The 21180-nt window shown below is 30.1% G+C and overlaps 1 protein-coding gene across 4 annotated transcripts in view; it reads left to right on the forward strand.

Moving 5' to 3' along the window:
- The first annotated feature begins 2796 nt into the window (after window positions 1-2796).
- LOC148307728 (glutathione hydrolase 1 proenzyme-like) overlaps window positions 2797-21180 on the forward strand; it is a 62777-nt gene continuing 44393 nt past the window's right edge. The window contains exons 1-2 of one of the 4 annotated variants that reach the window (XM_088262885.1): window positions 2797-3057; window positions 10774-10934. In XM_088262885.1, coding sequence (XP_088119011.1) covers window positions 10873-10934 — 62 coding nt within the window. In that variant the 5' untranslated portion in view covers window positions 2797-3057; window positions 10774-10872. Of the gene's footprint in view, window positions 3161-10773; window positions 10935-15428; window positions 15597-17951; window positions 18161-21180 lie in introns of those variants that run through there. The other 3 variants (XM_088262886.1, XM_088262883.1, XM_088262884.1) reach the window with 3 other exon arrangements.

Consider the following 21180-nt stretch of genomic DNA (forward strand, 5'->3'; position numbering starts at 1 on the left):
AATATAAGCTATTTTTTCACTGTAATATTTATTAAATATTACCTTGGACTGGTACCTGAAGTGGAGGGCTGATCACCTTTCCTTCATGCGTGAAACGATCAAGATAACACTGCGTTTATATGAAGCAGTGCCCTATGCACCATTGGGGTGCGGATAAGGGTTTTAATATAATTTAATATATTTTAATACGTGACGTGTTTCGTCTTCTTAGGACATTATTAAACACGACATCTGAGTGTTTGATAATGTCCTAAGAAGACGAAACGCGTTACGTATTAAAATATACATAAATAAATATAGAATTCAACCAAATAAACCATGTTTAATTTTGGATATATTACCCAACAATTCAATATGGAATTCTACCAACTGACTGCAGTTACAATAAATAATATGTAAGTCTAGGTATTTACAGGGCTGTCATTGTCTGGTTTAAGTGACTATGTACACAAGTAACATTTACCATTACACCTATGCTTGACAACTACACTACAAAATATCAAATATCATAACTACATTACATAATATGTGAACAAACCCAAAATCGTGAACAAAAGCACACTCAAAATATTGAGGAAACGTATAATTTCTATATTTCTTATATAATTCAAACTTTTGCCCCAAATTTTGAAGTACAATAAACAAAATAAATAATTTTAGATTTGTAATCTTTGACCTACGTAGTGTAATGGTCAGCACGCTCGGCACGCCGTTCTGGAGGTCCCGGGTTCGATTCCCAGGGTCAAATAAATATAAGTCACTTAAACATTTATTCAATATTACCCTGGACTGGTACCTGAAGTAGAGGGCTGATCACCTTTCCTTCGTGTGTTAACGATCAACATAACACTGATTTTATATGATGCAGTGCCCTATGCACCATTGGGGTGCGGATAACGGTTCGAATCTTTGACTTAAAATTTTTACACAACTTTGTATTCGGATACGTTCGTATTTATTTTTACATTTAATCAGACTAAGCCACAGCAACGTGTGGCCGGATAGGGCTTCTTCATAATATTTTTTAACTAAACGTATAAAAAAGAGAATAACCTGCATAAAACAGTCGGTCTTGTTCTAGTGTGCGTGAATTGTGAATAGTTTAATGGGCACCCATACATAATACATAAAGAAACTAACTTATTATAAATACCCTCAAGAAACTAACTTATTATAAATTAATATAATTTTTCAATCCTTAACTCAAACAACCCAAAACCCCAGCCGCCTTTTTTTGTTTATTAAGTAGATAGTGTTTCATATTAATGAAATAGACCTCAATAATGTTTCTTTTAATACGTTTAAGAGAAATATTGTGGATGTCCATTTGACCAGTTGATATAGAAAATTTATATTACTTGAAAAAAACATGTAATGAAAGTTTATTTATGTAGTTATACTTTTTTGTACATGACAGTTTATTTTTATTTTTATTTTTAGATTACTCAAGTGAAAACCTTTAATTGGAATGTTATTTTTTTAAATTTTACTAAACTATATTATTTTTGTAAAATATTCTGTTGATTTTCCAATTTAAAAAAAATATATATATATATATATATATATATATATATATATATAAACGTATGTATATATATATATACAAGTCTTGAGGAAGAAGCTGTTTGCTTCGAAACCGGTTTACGTGATTAATGTGTTAACAAAAGATTTGTAGTGAGTTTATAAAAGTTATTTTTTGTCTTTAAAAAAATATTTCTTCTCTCGATTTTTTTCTGTAGTGTTATTTGTTTACCTCGGATATTGTTTCTTTAAGAAATTGTAAGAATCTGAAATAATATAAATATTTAAATATATATATATATATTTTTATTTTACTATGTATGTATGTATAAGTATTATCAGTATTATTTTGTAATATATATTGATGTTTTAAGTTTTGTACTGACATGTCATGGTGGAACTACTTTTTTAACAATAAAATTACAACCATATTGTACTTTTTTCCACAAACATTTTATTGCACATTGACCATCGACCAGGTTTCATCGTAGCCGACATCATTAGACTTGTGTTTCCATCAGACTGTTGTTCATCTAGTCTGATGATGTGAAGTATAAGTATTTATTTATGGATTTGGCGTTTAATTTGAAGAAATTTTAATTTATATATTAAATGTTATGTGTCGGGTTGTGGTCCTGTGGTTAGTGTCACGGACTCTTAAGTCAGAGTTTTTTGGTTCGAACCCACTCTACCACAATTTGATACCTATTTCTAATAATGAGCCGCTTGGGCTCACTGAAATAGTATGAGATTGAATTATTTGTGTAAATAATAAAAACACAAATATTTATTTTTGCAAAAAAAATCAAACACTGATTTTTTTTAGTCTACTAAAATGTATTTCATTGTTAAAAAACACATTTAAATAAATTTGTGGCAGTTGTTTCGCCTTATTATGAAATTTTCAAACTAAAGTCATTTAATAACATTTAATATATTGTATAAAGTAAGTTCACAACATTTTGAGTGTGTCCAAATACTTGTTAACAAAATCTGGATTATCTCCAATTTCAGGAGTTGTTTTCATATTATTTTTGACATCTCATCAATGATGAGATGTCAAAAAATAATATAAAGTAAGTATTTAATTATGTCGTTTTAAATGTTAAAATTGATGTTTATGGTAAAGCGACCCTGAGGTGATTTCTCGCGAAAATGGCGCTATATAAATCATCTAATAAATAAAATTATTTAAATATACAAACATCCGCATTGGTCTGCACCGTCATCGCAGGGTTAACAGCTAACACGTGGTCCGAAGGACCTCAAACCGGCTTGACTGACCGGATCCTTCAGTGCAATCAGTTCAGTTCGCCTCAACGTTTGACGATCAGACGGCGGACGTCACTGATATAATTCCTAACCTAAAACTATCAACAGTTTAGTTAATATCCCGCCAAATTTAAATAGAAATCAACACAACCCAGGGTTACCATACCAAAATAACTAAAACATCCAAGATTTAAGTGATTTTTGTACGAATTATATTAATAAATACCATTCTGTGAGCACAGCTTCTGATTGTATTATATAAAGGTAAGCATTGTTGCAAAATAATCGTAAACTTCCATGAATTAAGTGATTATTTTACGAATCAAAGTGCATTATGTGAGTGTGCTACTGATTTTATTGAATAAAGGTAAGCAAATGTTGTAAATAATCTAAAACTTCCAAGATTTGAAGTGATTTCTTTACGAATGATATTAGTAAATTTCATTATGTGAGCTGTGTTACTGTTTAATTAAATAAAGGTTAACATTGTTGCTAAATAATCTAAAACTTCCAAGATTTATGTGATTATTTTACGAATAATATTAATGGATTTTATTCTGTGAGCTGTGTTACTGATTTTATTGAATAAAGGTAAGCATTGTTGCAAAATAATGTAAAACTTCCAAATTTAAAGTGATTTCTTTACGAAAGATATTAGGAAATTCCATTATGTGAGTTGTTTTACTGTTTTTATTGAATAAAGGTATGCATTGTTGCAAAATAATTTAAAACTTCCAAGATTTAAGTGATTATTTTACAAGTAATATGAATGGATTTCATTCTGTGAGCAGTATTACTGTTTTATTAAATAAAGTTTAGCATTGTTGCTAACTAGTCTAAAACTTACAAGATTTATGTGATTATTTTACGAATAATATTAATGGATTTTATTCTGTGAGCTGTGTTACTGATTTTATTGAATTAAGGTAAGCATTGTTGCAAAATAATGTAAAACTTCCAAAATTTAAAGTGATTTCTTTACGAAAGATATTAGGAAATTTCATTCTGTGGGTTGTTTTACTGATTTTATCGAATAAAGGTATGCATTGTTGCAAAATAATTTAAAACTTCCAAGATTTAAGTGATTATTTTACGAGTAATATGAACGGATTTCATTCTGTGAGCTGTATTACTGTTTTATTAAATAATGGTTAGCATTGTTGCTAACTAATCTAAAACTTACAAGATTTAAAGTGGTTTCTTTACGAATAATATTAATAAATTTCATTCTGTGAGCTGTGTAACTGATTTTATTGAATAAAGGTAAGCATTGTTGTTTTTATCGTTGAATTTTGTTGATAACAGCCGATATCGAAATAAATATTTACATGTTGTTTCCAATATTTTTTCTCAGAAATATAACAATGAGTTCAGTATTCTTTATCAGAATTTGCATTTATCGAGTTATTTCGTACGTTTAGTAGTCGTTTTGCACAAAGTTTATGTTCAAACAGGCCTTATTTTTAATTTATTGTTCAAATTGTATGACATTATCTATAGCACGAACTGTAACGAAAAGGTATACTGTCAATTCTGACACAGTTCAATAAGCATAGTCCCTGTAAAAAATTGCAACATTACATATAAAATAATATAATAGACATGGTTATCGAATTAAATAAAATTAAAAAGCCGTTACTGTATTAGATTTTTGGATTCTATAAATTAAAGCTAATCCGTGCACAAAAATTTGTAACATTTTTTTAAATATATAGCTCTAAATGTATTTGACAAATCGATTTCAAAAACTTAAGCTAGAAGGAAATATTAATGAAGAAAAAGTAACAAATACATCTCGATCGAGAAACCGAAAAATAAATGGTCACTTATTAGACACTTATTCTTCTTCTAACCCTTATCCACACCCAATATTAAATAAATATTATACTGTAAAAATCACTAATATTTATTTTCACCCTTCCTGGGAATCGAACCCGGGACCTTCAGCACGGTAGCTTAGCACTGTAACCATTACACACCACTAAAAATAACATTAGATTTGTAACGTGTGATTTTTTTTTTCAAAAGTATCCAATAAAGGAATTTTTACAAATATAGTATTTTTCGTTAAATACTGCAATATATCTAAAATCTAGAATTTTATTTTACTTATAAGGAAATGTTTTCTCGGGCAGATAAAAAATAAAAATTATTATTATTTAATAAACGAAACAAAACATAAAGGAATGACCTAAAATAATCTTAAAATTTTTGCATTGATTTGGCAGTAAATTTACGGTAATATCTATTCATTTTTTATATAAGTTTTACTCTGTTATTACCACTATTTCTTAAAATCTATTGTGAAACGTTTCGACGCATTCCGCAACATTTTCAAACAACGTATGTGAAGCTAAATCTAAATTATAGAGTTGTGTCCTTTGGATGTTATTTATTTTTTAATCTGTGGAAACATAGACAATAGGGGGGAGGCTTTAGTCATTGTCATATTGTTAATTATGGGTTATCATTATGGGTGTTTGAAAATTATGCGGAATGCATCGAAACACGTGTCAGAATAAATTTTAAGAAATAGTGGTATTTACCAAGTAAAGTAAAAATAATTCCTTCTATCCTTGGAGCAACAAATATCCATCATATTATCATTTCCTCGTTTTCCCTATCTGAGGTGTTAACTTCATTCGTGTTCACAGTTTTGAGTCGTCAGTTTACATTGACGCGTTACTGATTCTGATGTCAGTTTTTCGTTTGAAGAGATATTATTTACAATGGGGAAATCCGGTTACTCCATTGTTTATTCTGGGGATTTTTTGTATGTGAAGTATTAAATTACATAAACATGCATTTTATATTCCCATGATTTTATATAAAACTCAATTTTGGACAACACAAATACAAACCATCTTATATACATATACCATACTACTAGTAATAAAAATAATATGTATGGGTATATATATATATATATATATATATATATATATGTATATATATATATTTATATATAAATATATATATGTATATATATATATTATATATATATATATATATATATATATATATATATATATATATATATATATATATATATATATATATATATATATGTATATATATATATATATATATATATATATATATATATATATATATATATGTATATATAAATATATATATATATATATATATATATATATATATATATATATATATACACACATGAGAAATGCCATAAAATATCATTTTTATTTTTATCATCGTAGCTTATAATTTGACCAGATAATTTATTTACAACATTTTAAGTGTGTCCAAATATTTCATCACAAATCTGGACTATCTCCAATTGTAAGGGCATTTTTCATATAATTTTTTGACATCTCATTAAAGATGAAGAAGAATATGAGTCCATATTCTTCTTCATCTTTGATGAGATGTCAAAAAAGTTAATAGCAGTAGTGAATACAGGGGTGGGGTGTTAATCGACATTGGCATTATTCAATTTTAAACTCTACGCCACTGTCCGTAAAGTGTCAGAACGCAGAAAATTGACCTGAATTATTAATGTCATCACACGGTGGTATGAATGAATGACACCTACCGACGATACGGTACAAAGTTCAGGCACAAATCGAATAAAACAATTACTATCATTTTTCATCTCATAAAAGAAGTATGACGTCAGGTTTATTCTACACGGTGATTCCAAGATGGACTCGTTATAATTAAAATTCCCAGGAAATCGTGAAATTAATTATACAAAGGTTGCTTCAAGGCTTTTACAGGGTGGAGCTAATCTCTCTTCTCAACTTTTTTTCTCGGGAACTAGCACACAAGAGTTACAGAAAGAATTTCTTGGTAGTACTTTTCAAACTAATTAACCAACCTAAAATATATAAAACCTGTGTGTGACGCATCATGACAAATAGGATAGAATGCAGAGCGGATACTGCAGTTACAAAAAACGCGATAAGAATGTCAGAAATTAAGACTCTTAGGAGCATATCTGGCAAGAGTTTACGAGATAGAATAGAATATGCGTAATAAGACAATGAAGAAGAAAATGCAAGACAATGAAAAAGAATATTGGTAGCATTTTTAAAACTAATTAACTAACCTAAAATATATAAAACCTGTATTTGACGCATAATGGACATATGGAATAGAATGACTTCAGAAATGAAGACTCTAAGTAGCATATCTGGCAAGAATATACGAGATAGAGTAAGGAACAACAGGTTAAGAAAAATATGCGAAATCGAATATGTCTTTTGGTGGGGAAGGCAACTAAGAAGACAATGATACGCGCATGTGAGGAGAATTGATTCATCCAAACACCCACCCAACATTGCACTGCACGGCCAATCTCAAGGTAGACGACTTCAGGGCAGACCGCGAAATAGATAGATTGACAGCTGGATATCAACATCTCAGGATGCTAATCCCTCTTAAAAATAGGCCACAAGGTCTACACCATGAAGAAAAAGAAGAAAAAGATTGACTAACCATCACGCCGTTTTATCGCAGCGGTAGGCAGAGAGAACGGGGAACCGAATGACCTCACCACTTTCTATTACATGTAAACACATCATTATGTTAAATTTTCCTCAGTCATCCTCAGCTTCAATTTTAACCTATTTATTCCATTCGCCATGAACCAGTAATTAGCAAATGCTTAGAAGTTCCTAATTAGCGTCATATTTAAAATATATTTATTTAATAAAAAATAAAAAAATCATTTTTAATTAATTTTTTACTTAGTAAATACCACTATTTCTTAAAATCTACTGTGACACGTGTTACGATGCATTCCGCATAATTTTCAAACACCGTATTTATAAGGTGTTTGAAAATGATGCGGAATGCATCGAAACACGTGTCACAGTAGATTTTAAGAAATATTGGTATCTACTAAGTAAAACATTAATTAAAAAAGGATAGATTTTAACACAAAGTGACTCCCGAATCAATTAATGAAAAAAATCATATCAGTATATTTCGGAACACACTGTGTTAAGTGTCAAGAATCAAGATCACGGTCTTATTATTGGTGTTACTCCTGAATTAAAATTCCGATGTAATATTTTTATTATTCAAGGCTAGATGAGTATCGAGGCGAGGCAACTTGAGAACAGATTTACATAGAATGCGAGCCCATGAGAAATGAAGTCAGGAATAACTTTTATGGCTTGTAACGACTTCTGTGTATCCACAAATTGTAACAGACCTCACTAATTTATTTCGATGGTCGCTCTGTTGTTTTACTTTAAAATTTATAGACATAAGAAAAGTAGATTCAAATCCTAATACATTATACAAATTCGCGACTCTGTATTTTTTTTAATGGCAGCCTTATTTTATCTTTTCCTTATTTTATTTTTATCCTTTTATATGTCCGCCTCCGTGGTGTAATGGTCAGCGTGTTTAGCTGCCGTGCTGGAGGTCCCGGGTTCGATTCCCAGAGGGGAGTGAAAATAAATATTGGTGATTTTACACTGTAATATTTATTTAATATTACCCTGGACTGGTTTCTGAAGGGCAAGAGTGATCACCTTGCCTTCATGCAAGTAATGATCAAGGTAACACTGCGTCAATTCGATGCAGTGCCCTATGCACCATTGGGTGCGGATAAGGGTTATAAGTAGGTAAGAAAGTTATTTTATCTTTATATCTTTTATTTATTATTATATATTATTTTATTAAAATGTATTGTGACACGTTTTTTATGCATTTCGCATCATTTTCAAATACGGTGTTTAAAAACGATGCGGAATACATCGAAACGCATTTTGGATTAGATTGTAAGAAATACTGGTATTCACCAATTAAAAATTTGATTTATAATGGATAGATACTTTATTTATTGTTTCGGCATTTACTTTGTAGTGGGACATGATGAAATTGTAAAAGGAAAACGCTTGTTTTTTACCACTTGAGTTTATTTTATTATAACGACTAGTTTCCGAAGCTATGCTTCCGTCTTTAGGTCTAAATATAAACTGAGTTATATATGTAGTTTATATTTAGACTTGAAGATGTCGAAACTATGTAGTCGTTATAATAATATAAACTCCAGTGGTAAAATACGAGTTTTTTTTTTCCTTTACAATCTTTATTTCTAACATATGTTAATGATTTTTGATTTTAAACTACTTTATTCTTAAAATATTTACGTAATTTACGGTTTAAAAAATTATTTAAAAAAATAAGCTTATTATATATTAGTCTCGTTTTTATAGGTAACCAGTTAAGCACTTTTCTCATAGCTTTATTTTTCACAATTTCCAATCAATTTAAATTTCCTTGATTAAACAAATGTATCAAAGTCGCGTCACGTTTTCAATTAGAAATGTCTAGGTAAAAGAGTAAAATAATAAGCTTATAGACATAAGAAAACATATATCTTACCATTGCTGGCAAAATACGATAAGTCTAAAATAACTGTATTCATTTGATTAAAACTTGATAAAACGATGTATGATACATGTTCGGATGGTGAAATAAGGAAAGATTGTTTACGAACTACTCCAATATGGAATGATTGGATGGGAAGGGGCATATAACAAATCATAAACTCAGTGAAAATAGTACAAAGAACTATTATCAAAGTAATATTAAAACAAAGATCAACATTATCAATACAGACCCTTTTCGCTAAATTTCCAGTACATATAATAAAATACATCTACAAAAAACATCAACTACACAACGTAAAGTGATCACTTAACCAGCCTATGACAGATATCGCTCACTCCTTTCAAGAACGTCATAAATCAAAAAACTTGATTTTTCAGGAAAACGTTTTTAAAGTTTAAAAATATAACACAATGTTTTAAAAATGAATTTCAAGCCACTTATTGAACTTTTCACTGTGCAACAGATCTTTTTAGGTAAAACCTGATTTTTTCTCTATTTGAAAAATATTAAATATGTGTTAAAAATAATTAAACAATACATTTTCTTAAAAATGCAAAAACAACATTTTCTGCCCTGTAGCGGGTAAATACTAAGTTAAAAAATATGCCTCTTTTGCTGGAATATAGTACATTTTCTGGCCATTCTGAATACACGCACAACTGAAAATTTACGATTTTTTATTTATGACGTTCTTGAAAGGAGTGAGCGATTTGTAAATACCCAGACTTCCATATTCTTCTTCACCCATGTTATGATGTCAAAATTATGTTTATAGCTTTAATATATATTTTTTTAAAATCCTATGCGGGTATAATTATAAAAAGAGCTAATTTATTTTACAATTTTAATCTGGTAGCATTAACCTATTAACGTTTTTCTTATTTACTATTATATGTTAACTAAACTGGCGTTGCGTGAGACGATTCAATTATTCAATCAGCGATATCATTACTTATTATCAAGCCATTTACATGACTCATATCTAACCACAAAGCAGAACCCGATATAGAAATAAATAATGACGTCGTAGAAATAAATTAATGCCACAAGTGAAAGTATAAGAAAATTTAATTAAATTATTATTATCACATTATTTTTTTGACATCTCATCAAAGACGAAGAAGAATATGGAAGTCCGGGCATTTACGGGGCTGCAGACCGTCGTAGTCTGGTTTAAGTGATGACTTTACACACGTGTAACATTCACCGATTCTTCCCATTATTGACAACCACACTACTCAAATTCTTGGAAGTTCTATATATATGAACCAATTTAGAAACCTTGTTCTTGAAACACTAGAACTTCACTAGAGACATCTATTGGTGAGATGAAAGGGAGCTTTTCATTCAGCAGAAACTCTTTTCTGTCAAAAAATAATATCAAAAATACTCCTATAATTGGAGATAATCCAGATTTGTGAACAATTATATTATGTATCATATCGGATACTGGATTATTATATGATACACGTGTGTAAAGTCATCACTTAAACCAGCCTATGACGGTCGTCAGCCCCGTAAATGCCCAGACTACATCTTTGATGAGATGTCGAAAAATAATATGAATAATATAATGTTGTCATCTCAAAAATGTTTATTTTTCAGGCATTCGAAAACGGTTTCAAAATGGACGAATTTTGATGGCGTTTAATTAGCCAGCTTCAATAATACCATAATTGACGCGTGTGATTTCTTTAAATCATCATGGCTATCAACAGTATGACTGTTAACGAGGTTCCAGATACGGAGAGATCAAAATGTTGCAAGTAAGTGTTTTCATTGAGTAAAATTAATTGCGAAATGCGATCCCTCAGACGAATGTGTGGCAAAACGATGTTTGATAGATGTTCGAATGATGAAATAAGGAAAGAATGCAAGGCTGAGATAAGCACTATCAATAAAATTAAGAAAGGTGTGGTTTGGACATATGGAACGTATGAGTGAGGAAAGAACGGTTAAACAAATTTATGAGGCGAATGTAGTTGGAAAAAGAAGCCGAGGAAGACCGAGGAAAACCTGGCACAATCAGGTGTGTCAAATACTTGAAAGCGGCCGGGTCAGGAGTCGTAATAATCGTAGTGTATGTATGAGGAAATGCATGAATGTAGAAGAGGCGAAGAATATTTGCAAAGATAGAGTGGTGTGGCGATCGATTCTCTCTGCCTACCCCTGCGGGGAAACGGCATGTTGGTTAGTTAGTTAGTTAGTTAAAATTAATTGTAAAATTTCAACAAAATTCGATACCTGAAATGTGTGTATATGGGCACAAAATTATACTCTTAAATTTACTATTTTTTCTTCTTCTTGGACTGACCCGAGGACCAAAATGCGCTATAGGGGTCACCTCACAATCGCATGTGTTAAACATTTTGTGTCGTTGTAAGGGCACTTGTGCACTACCCGGAATTTTACCGTCCAGCAATCCGGTTTTGAAAAACGAAAGCGACCACGACAGTTCAGCGTGATCGATTTTAAGTGCAACGTGTTCACGCACCAATCAAGAGCACCGACCCGAAAAAAGATGGACAAAAGCACAAGCCAATCCAAGCCAATCGTCGTTTTGAAACGCTAACTGACGTGCCGGACGGTAAAGTTACGTGCAATTTCGTGTAGTGCACAAACGCCCTTAGTGTGTGAATAGTGCTATGGTGGTGACGGGTAGTATTGTTTACATGCTGATATAGTAACTATCCCGACGAAGAGACGGGTATGTCTCGAATCTGGTAGACATAAAAATCTCGGCGAGTGGTTAAATACTTATATTACTAACATTTTATATTTAATTTATTAAGTAAAACCCAAAATATTATAAAAACGTCTAAAATGTTTACGATAAAAATGTACATCAACGCATCACTTATTATTTCAACAGCATCCCAAAGTCTCAACGGATGTCGTTCTACATAATACAATTTACTAGCGTTTGCGCATGACCTGTGTACTAAATATTTACATTTAAATATCTTTTCTTATATACGATGCTTCTTTAAAAATATGCAAGGAAAGATTCAAACATACAAAACTGTATGTTTCAACATGCAGATCTATAAAACAAAAGAGAAAATCGTTGCACAATTTTTGGACTTAATTTATCCTTTAAAATATTTACTACACGCATAAAAAAATGAGTATCGTATAAATTCGTTTACAATATTCTTTATCTACTTACAATATTTGTAAGATAGACTAAACGTTAACGTTATACTAATATAAGAATTTCTGCTTAATAAAAAGCTTCTTTACATCTCACCAATAGATGTCTCTAGTGAAGTTCTAGTGATTCAAGAATAAGGTTTCTAAATTGGTTTATTTATATAGAACTTCCAAGAATTTGAGTAGTGTTGTTGTCAACAATGGGTAGAATTGGTGAATGTTACACGAATGTAAAGTGATCACTTAAACCAGCCTATGACGGTCGTCAGCCCCGTAAATGCCCAGACTTCCATATTCTCCTTCATCTTTGATGAGATGTCAAAAAATAAACGTTAACGTATTGGAGATTTAATTATTCATATTACAATTTGTTTTTAAAAATTAAGTTATAAAGTAATACCTACCTTTGATATACTTTTTTGTAATGACAAAGTTTATTTAATTATAATATTTTATTTATAATTGTAAAGATAAAAGTAGAAAACTTAAGCCTCTATTCCGCACTTACTTTGGTTTATACAGACACATTTAAAATAAACTAACTAACTATCCGCCTCCGTAGTGTAATGGTCAGCTTGGCTACCGTTCTGGAGGTCCCGGGTTGGAGTCCGATGGAGAGGTCTAATAAATAATAAAAGAGATTTTTTCACTCTAATATTTATTCAATATTACCCTGGACTGGTACCTGAAGCGGAGGGCTGATCACCTTTCCTTCGTGTGTTAACGATCAAGATAACATTGCGTTTGTCTGCCTCCGTAGTGTAATGGTCAGCACGCTCGGCTACCATTCTGGAGGTCCCGGGTTTGATTCCCAGGGGGGGTCAAATCAATATAAGTGTTTTTTCACTATAATATTTATTCAATATTACCCTGGACTGGTACCTGAAGCGGAGGGCTGATCACCTTTCTTTCATGTGTTAACGATCAAGATAACACTGCGTTTATATGATGCAGTGCCCTATACACCATTGAGGTGCGGATAAGGGTTCGAATGAAAAAAATGTTATGTGTGTCTGTTTAGTTATAAAACAAACCCTGAAGAGGGCAACAGATTGTTGCCGAAACTAGTTGGTTTGTAGTATGTAATAAAAGTGAGTGGATCAAAAATCAAAGAAGCAGAGAGAATCGAACGCCACACTTCTCTAGTCTTTGCAAATATTATTCGCTCTTCATGTATGTGACCTGATCTTCTTCTTCCTGGCTACATTCCAGCTTATTGTCCTTAGACTGCTTAGGTCAGCTCTCCTCGTCCTCAGGTTAGAGGTCCTTCTGTCCTGAATAACGTCACCTAGGCCATGCCTTCGAATCATGTTATCCAACAATGTAATCAACTCCTAACCTAACCGCTTTATTTTATTTAAAATACTTGATATACTTGATTTTGCCAAGCTTTATAATAAATAACTGAATAAATAAATATCATAAAAAAGAAGGCCTGAAGAAATTGCTAAAATTTCTGACATTAGTGAATACATTTCGTAACCGGAAATACACAAATACATATTCACTGATTCGGTCATGGGTCACTAGCCAATATAAAATATATGAAAGAGTTTGTGTTTGATATTATAAAAACAGATTCTTTTATCTTACTATAGATGTCCCTAGTGAAATTTTCGTCAATTCAAGCGAACTGTTTCGAATTACAAAAGAATTATAGAAGTTCCAAGAATTTGAGTAGTATGGTTGTCAATCATGCGTAGAGTTGGTGAATGTTACACGTGTGTAAAGTGATCACTTCCATACGCTTCTTCAACTATGTTGGGAATTAAAAAATAATATAAATATAAAACATAATAAAACATATTCGATGGAAAGATGAAGGTCACATGGTTTCCTGATGACTCTTTTTTTTAAGATCGTCGCAATGAAAATTTACCCTGCCCCCTATTTATTAAAATTATACGAATAATTAGTCATTTCATTGATCTGGTCTTAATGAACGAATCATTCCAATGATATAGATGCACTGATCTGGATCTTCTGAGTGACCGGATCTTTCTTAATTTTCCATTTTTAGACTACAACTCATATAAACCAACATAGTGTAGGTACAGGTTCCTACCTAATGCTAGTCGTATTATTATGTAAATATACTTGTACCGTCATCTAAGCAAGATTTGTCGTATTTGAAAATAAGTTAACACAATTATCAATAGCTTGGAAGTATAGTGATCTAACACAATTTTATATATTTTTTAAATGAATATCAATGAAGTCAGAATTAATTTGTATTTGCTAGCAGCCGAACTTGTTTCCGTGTAATATAAAAAAATAAATTAAAATTTGATTTTTTTGAGAATAACTCTTTCTTTTCAAAACCATACATTCATTTCGAAGAAAAAATATTTTTTTCAGTACAAAAACGGTATTTCAAGCAAAAAATTCAATTACGTAAAATGTAACCTGAGTTCAATGAAATTTAAGTTCCGATTTATCGTATATTGGGCCTTCTTATCGGATCAATGCGGTGTTAACTTGTTGGTTAACTAAACACCTGACCTTTCCTCTGTCTTCCCCAGCTTCTTTTATCATCCACATTCGCCTTATAAATTTGTTTTACTGTTCTTTCTTTCACACGCCTAAACCATCTCAACTCACCTTTCTCAATTTAATCGATTATGCTTTTCTCAGCCTTGCATTATTTCCTTGTATCATTTACCTATACTTGTGTTAATAAATCTTATGTTTATTCAACATTACCTTGGACTGTTACCGGAAGCGGAGGGCTGATCACCTTTCCTTCATGTGTTAACGATCAAGATATGATGCAGTGCCCTATGCACCATTGGGGTGCAGATAAGGGTTTGAATGAATGAATATGTTAATAACAACTCGTTATTATTAATTCAAGATGAACTAATACAAATATATTGTATCTTGAATAAAAACTTCACAAACAAATTAATGCCAAGCAGTTTTTTTATACGAATTTACGTTTGGCCTTCAAAAATTCATATTCAGATGTAAAAAGGAAAAAAAAACGATTCCTGTTCGATTATGTCGGATATATCACACTATGCTTTCTAAGAGCGGTCGTCAATTAGTTGTTGAATTTCAAAGCAGGTTTTTAGACACAATTGCATGATTTAAGACGTACATATGTTGTGTATTATAAACCACGCTTGGTTTTGTTTAGACTGTTTAGAAAATATGGCGCAAAAGTGGCGCTCTATGCGAAGAAATTCTAACGAATGTGATAGTGAACGAAATTGTAAGAATTCTGAGCAGATGTATTGTCAATATTCTTCAGTTGGCTTGCCTGATTCCTACTGGTGAGTTTAAATTAAAAGTATATTTTGAAGCACATTTTGTAGTATATTTTGAAGCTTGGCACGATCAAGTTTGCCAAATACTTGAAAGTGGTCAGGTTAGGAGTCGAAACAATTGGCGGGTATGTATGAGGAGATGCATGAACGTGGAAGAGGCGAAGAATGTTTGAAAGGACAGAGTGGTGTGGCGTTCTATTCTCTCTGCCCACCCCTGCGGAGAAACGGCGTGATGGTTAGTTAGTTTAGTTAGTATATTATTGAAAGCATTAACTTTGTGAATCATTGTGATATATTATTTTGAGAAATAAAAACACTGTGTCATAAAATAAACCTTGAAGAGGGCAACTGGTTTTTGCCGAAACTAGTTAGTGTTTGATAAAAATGTGAGTAGATAAAAAAATTTAGTCTTTTTATTTCTTTACAACATTTTGAGTGTGTCCAAATACTTGTTCACAAAATCTGGATTATCTCCAATTACAGGAGTTATTTTCAATTTACTTTTTGATCAAAAAGTAATTTGAAAATAACTCCTGTAATTGGAGATAATCCAGATTTTGTGAAAAAGTATTTGGACACACTCAAAATGTTGTAAATAAATTATCTGGTCAAATTATAAGCTTAATAATAAAAATGAAAATGGTATTTTCTGGCATTTCTCATGTGTGTGATTATAATCCAGGATTCGGATCTCACATACTAATATAAGAGTTTCTGCTTAATAAAAAGCTTCTTTACATCTCACCAATAGATGTCTCTAGTGAAGTTCTAGCGATTCATGAACAAGGTTTCTAAATTGGTTCATATATATAGAACTTCCAAGAATTTGAGTAGTGTGGTTGTCAATAATGGGTAGAATTGGTGAATGTTACACGTGTGTAAAGTGATTACTTAAACCAGCCTATGACGGTCGTAAGCCCCGTAAATGCCCAGACTTCCATATTCTTCTTCATCTTTGATGAGGTATCAAAAAGTAATTTTTATTTCTTAATATAATATAAATTAAAAGTACCTACTCATTGTTTCTCACTCTTTTGATGTTGCCACCTCTTTACTCGTTGAAAATTCGATATTCTTAATTTAAAAATGCTCGAAGTCAGATGCGTTACGGGTAAAAAAGGATTATATCTCTATGAAACATAAGAATATTTATGAGGGGTTTATACTTTTTGTTCGATAATTATTCCAAGATCGTGTGTTTGTTTTTAAAAGTTTTTTTTTAATTAGTAATTATTATTTTGGCAAACTCTTTATACACATCCCAATCTGAGTACTTACTAAAAATAATTAAATTCCAATATTATAATTTTAAAAAAGTAACGTACATTTAATATTTTTTACGTAAATATTGAATTTATGAGTTATGTATCATAAAATATAAAATAATTGCTTTAATAGCCAAATTCATTGTGAACATTTTATCCCTAAATCACAGACGTATACCTGTACGTACTAACTAACTAACCATCACGCCGCTTCATGCAGGGGTAAGCAGAGAGGATAGAACGCCTCGGGCCCATTTTGCCCATGCTTAATTATTTAAAGTGCTCGATCGTGCCAAATTTCCTCGGGCTTTCTCTGCTTCTGTGTCTGACTAAGTTCGCCTCATATATTTGTATCACATGTTTAAACCTTCTCAACACTCAGTCATTTATATAATATTAAATAACACGTAAAATATAGAAAAATCAACAAATTATTATTATCGCTTTTATTATCGCGAATCATTACAGTTTAGCAATGATTGAAGAAATATTTTTCTTTTATTTATTGAGTGTTTTAGTTTAATTTTTCATTTATTTATAAATTCTTCTTTACATAAAAGTACCCTATTTTAATAAATAAAATCTCACATAGGAGCCTGTACGTGCGTTTACAATTGAATATAATATACAATACACTAAGGGTTTTTTCCTTTTTTATAAACACTTATGAATAAATTATTTTTTAATACAAACATTTCTATCGTATTATACGCTGCCGTTTATTTTTTTTAAAGATTGTACATAAAATAAATTTTTAATAATACTCGTACATATTTTGAAAAGAGACATCTATGGATGACTTTTGAAACTAAATTGAACAAATGAAAATCCCGCTTAAAGTTTCCCTGAACCTTCGAAAGGATATTGATTTTCCTTCTCATTTCCACGGAGAGGATGTAAATGGGTCATCTGTCACTATTTTCTGTCATTCTAAAACGTAAATACAGAGTTTGTTTTGATAAAACCGAATTCACATTTGAGAAATCACGTCAACAACCCGCGAAAAATATGTGTTTGTATTCACCATGTCTGTTAACCTGTGGAAACTGTATCCTATCCCGTTTCTCGTTACTATGGTATATTTCAACCGGATTTATAGTTACCGGTCTTATGTCAGTGAAGTTGTGCGCTTTTGAAATGTAAAATATATATTTCTCAAATACATAGCATGAGATCTTGTTCTGGGTTTAATCAAACCGTTATTAAAATAGGCCTGAGAAAGAGAAAAGTCAAGCAGAAGGTTAAAGTCGACAAGAAAATTACCCAGAAAGAAAATATGCGGATGAGGCACTTGTATTACAAGCGGTAAGTTGGTCAAAATGATATATTAATATCATGAAATTTACATATCATGACAGTCAATCACGTAAAATATTGTTAATATATCATTTTTGGAAAGTGTGAATTTACGGGAATACGCCTCTTATACTTCGCATAGGCAAACGTCGGAGCATCTCATTTTCCATTGTCACATATTTTAAAACACCTAAAATTTTACAAATTTTGTAAGAAATTTACAAAAAAAAATCGTTTTCATTCAACAGAAAATAAAGTAAACTAATATTACAATACACATTTTTCCATGATATTTTAATTTTATTGATTTTAATAACACCGATTATTAATAACAATAAAAAATATTAACAATATTATTTGGGCTATTTTATAACGTTAGTAAAGTGTTACGACAGATAGTTTCATAATTTATATGATTTTTTAAATATTTGTTTTTATTTTACATTTAGCAAAGACTCAAACCTATTGTTGATGAAATACAGTTTTATACTAATTTCAGCTATGTGTGAATACATACCAACCTATTCGCTACATAGTAGATATAAAACGTTTTATTTTATGTAGATGTCTATACTATACAAAGATCAAAATATTATTTAGAAGCAGAATTATCACAATAAAAAATTCATATACATATTTATATATATATATATATATATATATATATATATATATATATATATATATATATATATATATATATATATATATATATATATATATATATATATATATATATATATATATATATATATACATATTTATATATATATATATATATATATAAATATATATATATATATATATATATATATATATATATATATATATATATATGTATATATATATATATATATATATATATATATATATATATATATATATATATATATATATATATATATATATGTATATATATATGTATATATATATATGTATATATATATATATATATATATATATATATATATATATATATATATATATATATATATATATATATGTATATATATATGTATATATATATATATATATATATATATATATATATATATATATATATATATATATATATATATATATATATATATATATATATATATATATATATATATATATATATATATATATATATATATATATACAGTATATTTACTTAAGTCGTGCCAGTGTTATCGCTGTCAACCCGTAATCTCTTTCGTAAAATAAATCGTGTCTAAAATAATAGCTGCGTTATCTCCTTTACACTAACGATACTTCTTTAACTTTTCTCATAACAAATATTAATTACTTTGTAATATAGATAGCCTTATTTTTTTAATACTTGAGATATGTAGTGTGTACACAAACATGAATACAATTAGAGTTAGTTTTCTCAGACAAATGTTTGACAAAAGAATGGATGATAGATATTCGAATGATGAAATAAGGAAAGAATGCAAGACTGAGATAAGCATTATAGTATTTCTTTTTCATCGAGAATTTTAATGACGTCTCTATTGCTTTTTCAACTATTTGTCTAACAACAAAGATGGCATCTGTTGTTGATCTGTTTTTTCTTAACCCCTGTTGTTCTTCTCTATTGGTGATTTGTGTTTCCAATTTATTTCTGACAATGGTGGTTATAAGTTTTAGAACACAGCTAAGGAGACTTATACCTCAGTAGTTTCTAGGGTCTCTCTTATCACCTTTTTTAATATGGGCACAGTTGCACAAGTTGCATTTTCTGCTGTGCTGTGAACGCCCAGAAAATGTACTATATCCCAGCAAAAGCGGCATATTTTTAACTTAATATTTACCCGCTAGAGGGCTGAAAGTGTTGTTTTTGCATTTTGAAGAAAAGGTATTGTTTAATTATTTTTAAATAAACTAAATATTTTTCAAATGGAGAAAAAACAATATCTAATATACAAAAATAAACACATTTACTATCATTTGATGACATACTAAAAAATATACGGTGATGTGTTATTGCTCCAACTATCGGAATGTCCATTACACCTGCACATACACTAACGACCATATTATATACATACTCATACCCGTATTTGCCCCCTTAAGGCTGAGATCTCAAACGTTGAAATTTAGAATGCGACCGGCCGCTCTAGGGGCTAGACGTGTTTCCGCGCACATTTTTTTTAGAATACATATATCGGCTGTTCAAATTTATACCACAGTAAGGGACTTTTTTTTGAAAAACGTTGGTTTGTTTGAATTTTTGGACTAAGTAGAATCTACTTCTTTTCCAAAACCGTATAAATATTTCGAAAAAAAAATTGTTTTTTCAATACAAAAACGGTGTTTTAAGGCCTAGTTCTCGGGTGTTCAAATCACAACGCGCTCAGCCGCGCTGCGGGTTGGGGTGTTCTAACTTTTTTTTGTGTCAATGATAATATGTGAAACATTTCGTCTTATTAAGACATTATCAAACACTGTGTCAGTGTTTGACACTGACACAGTGTTTGATAATGTAATTATAATAAGACGAAAGAGTCCAATATTATCATATATATGTAAATAAAAGTAGAATTCAATCCAATAACCGTGTTGAATTTTGGAAAATAACTAGGTGTAGATATATTACCCAACAATTTTAAAATTTACATCGCTTCACAAGCTTTGTGAAATCAAACATATTATATATGCATGTTTTTTTTCTTTTACGTTTAATCGGACTCATCGGAGTCACAACAACGCGTGGCCCGAGTACAACTGGTTTTAAATAAATAAATACTAATTCATCATATTTGTTGTGAAGTGCGATTATTTAACGTCATAAAATAACAGGAAAAATTACAAAAGTAAAACAAAAACATTAAAATATTTAAAATAAATCATGATTTATTTTTCTCCGTCTATATTGAAAATTTAAAAAAAAATAAAGTCATTTATAATTTAATCAATACAGAATTAACACACTTTATGGAAACTTACATAGAACTATAAGATCCAAAACACATAAAACAATACCTCTTTTGGTCAAAAAACTTTGATTCTTTGATGAAATAAAGACAACCTGCTTTCATTAT

Source organism: Brachycentrus maculatus, unplaced genomic scaffold, assembly GCF_059751285.1.
Source record: "Brachycentrus maculatus isolate JH-2025_06_01 unplaced genomic scaffold, ASM5975128v1 h1tg000190l, whole genome shotgun sequence".
Lineage (NCBI taxonomy): Eukaryota > Metazoa > Arthropoda > Insecta > Trichoptera > Brachycentridae > Brachycentrus > Brachycentrus maculatus.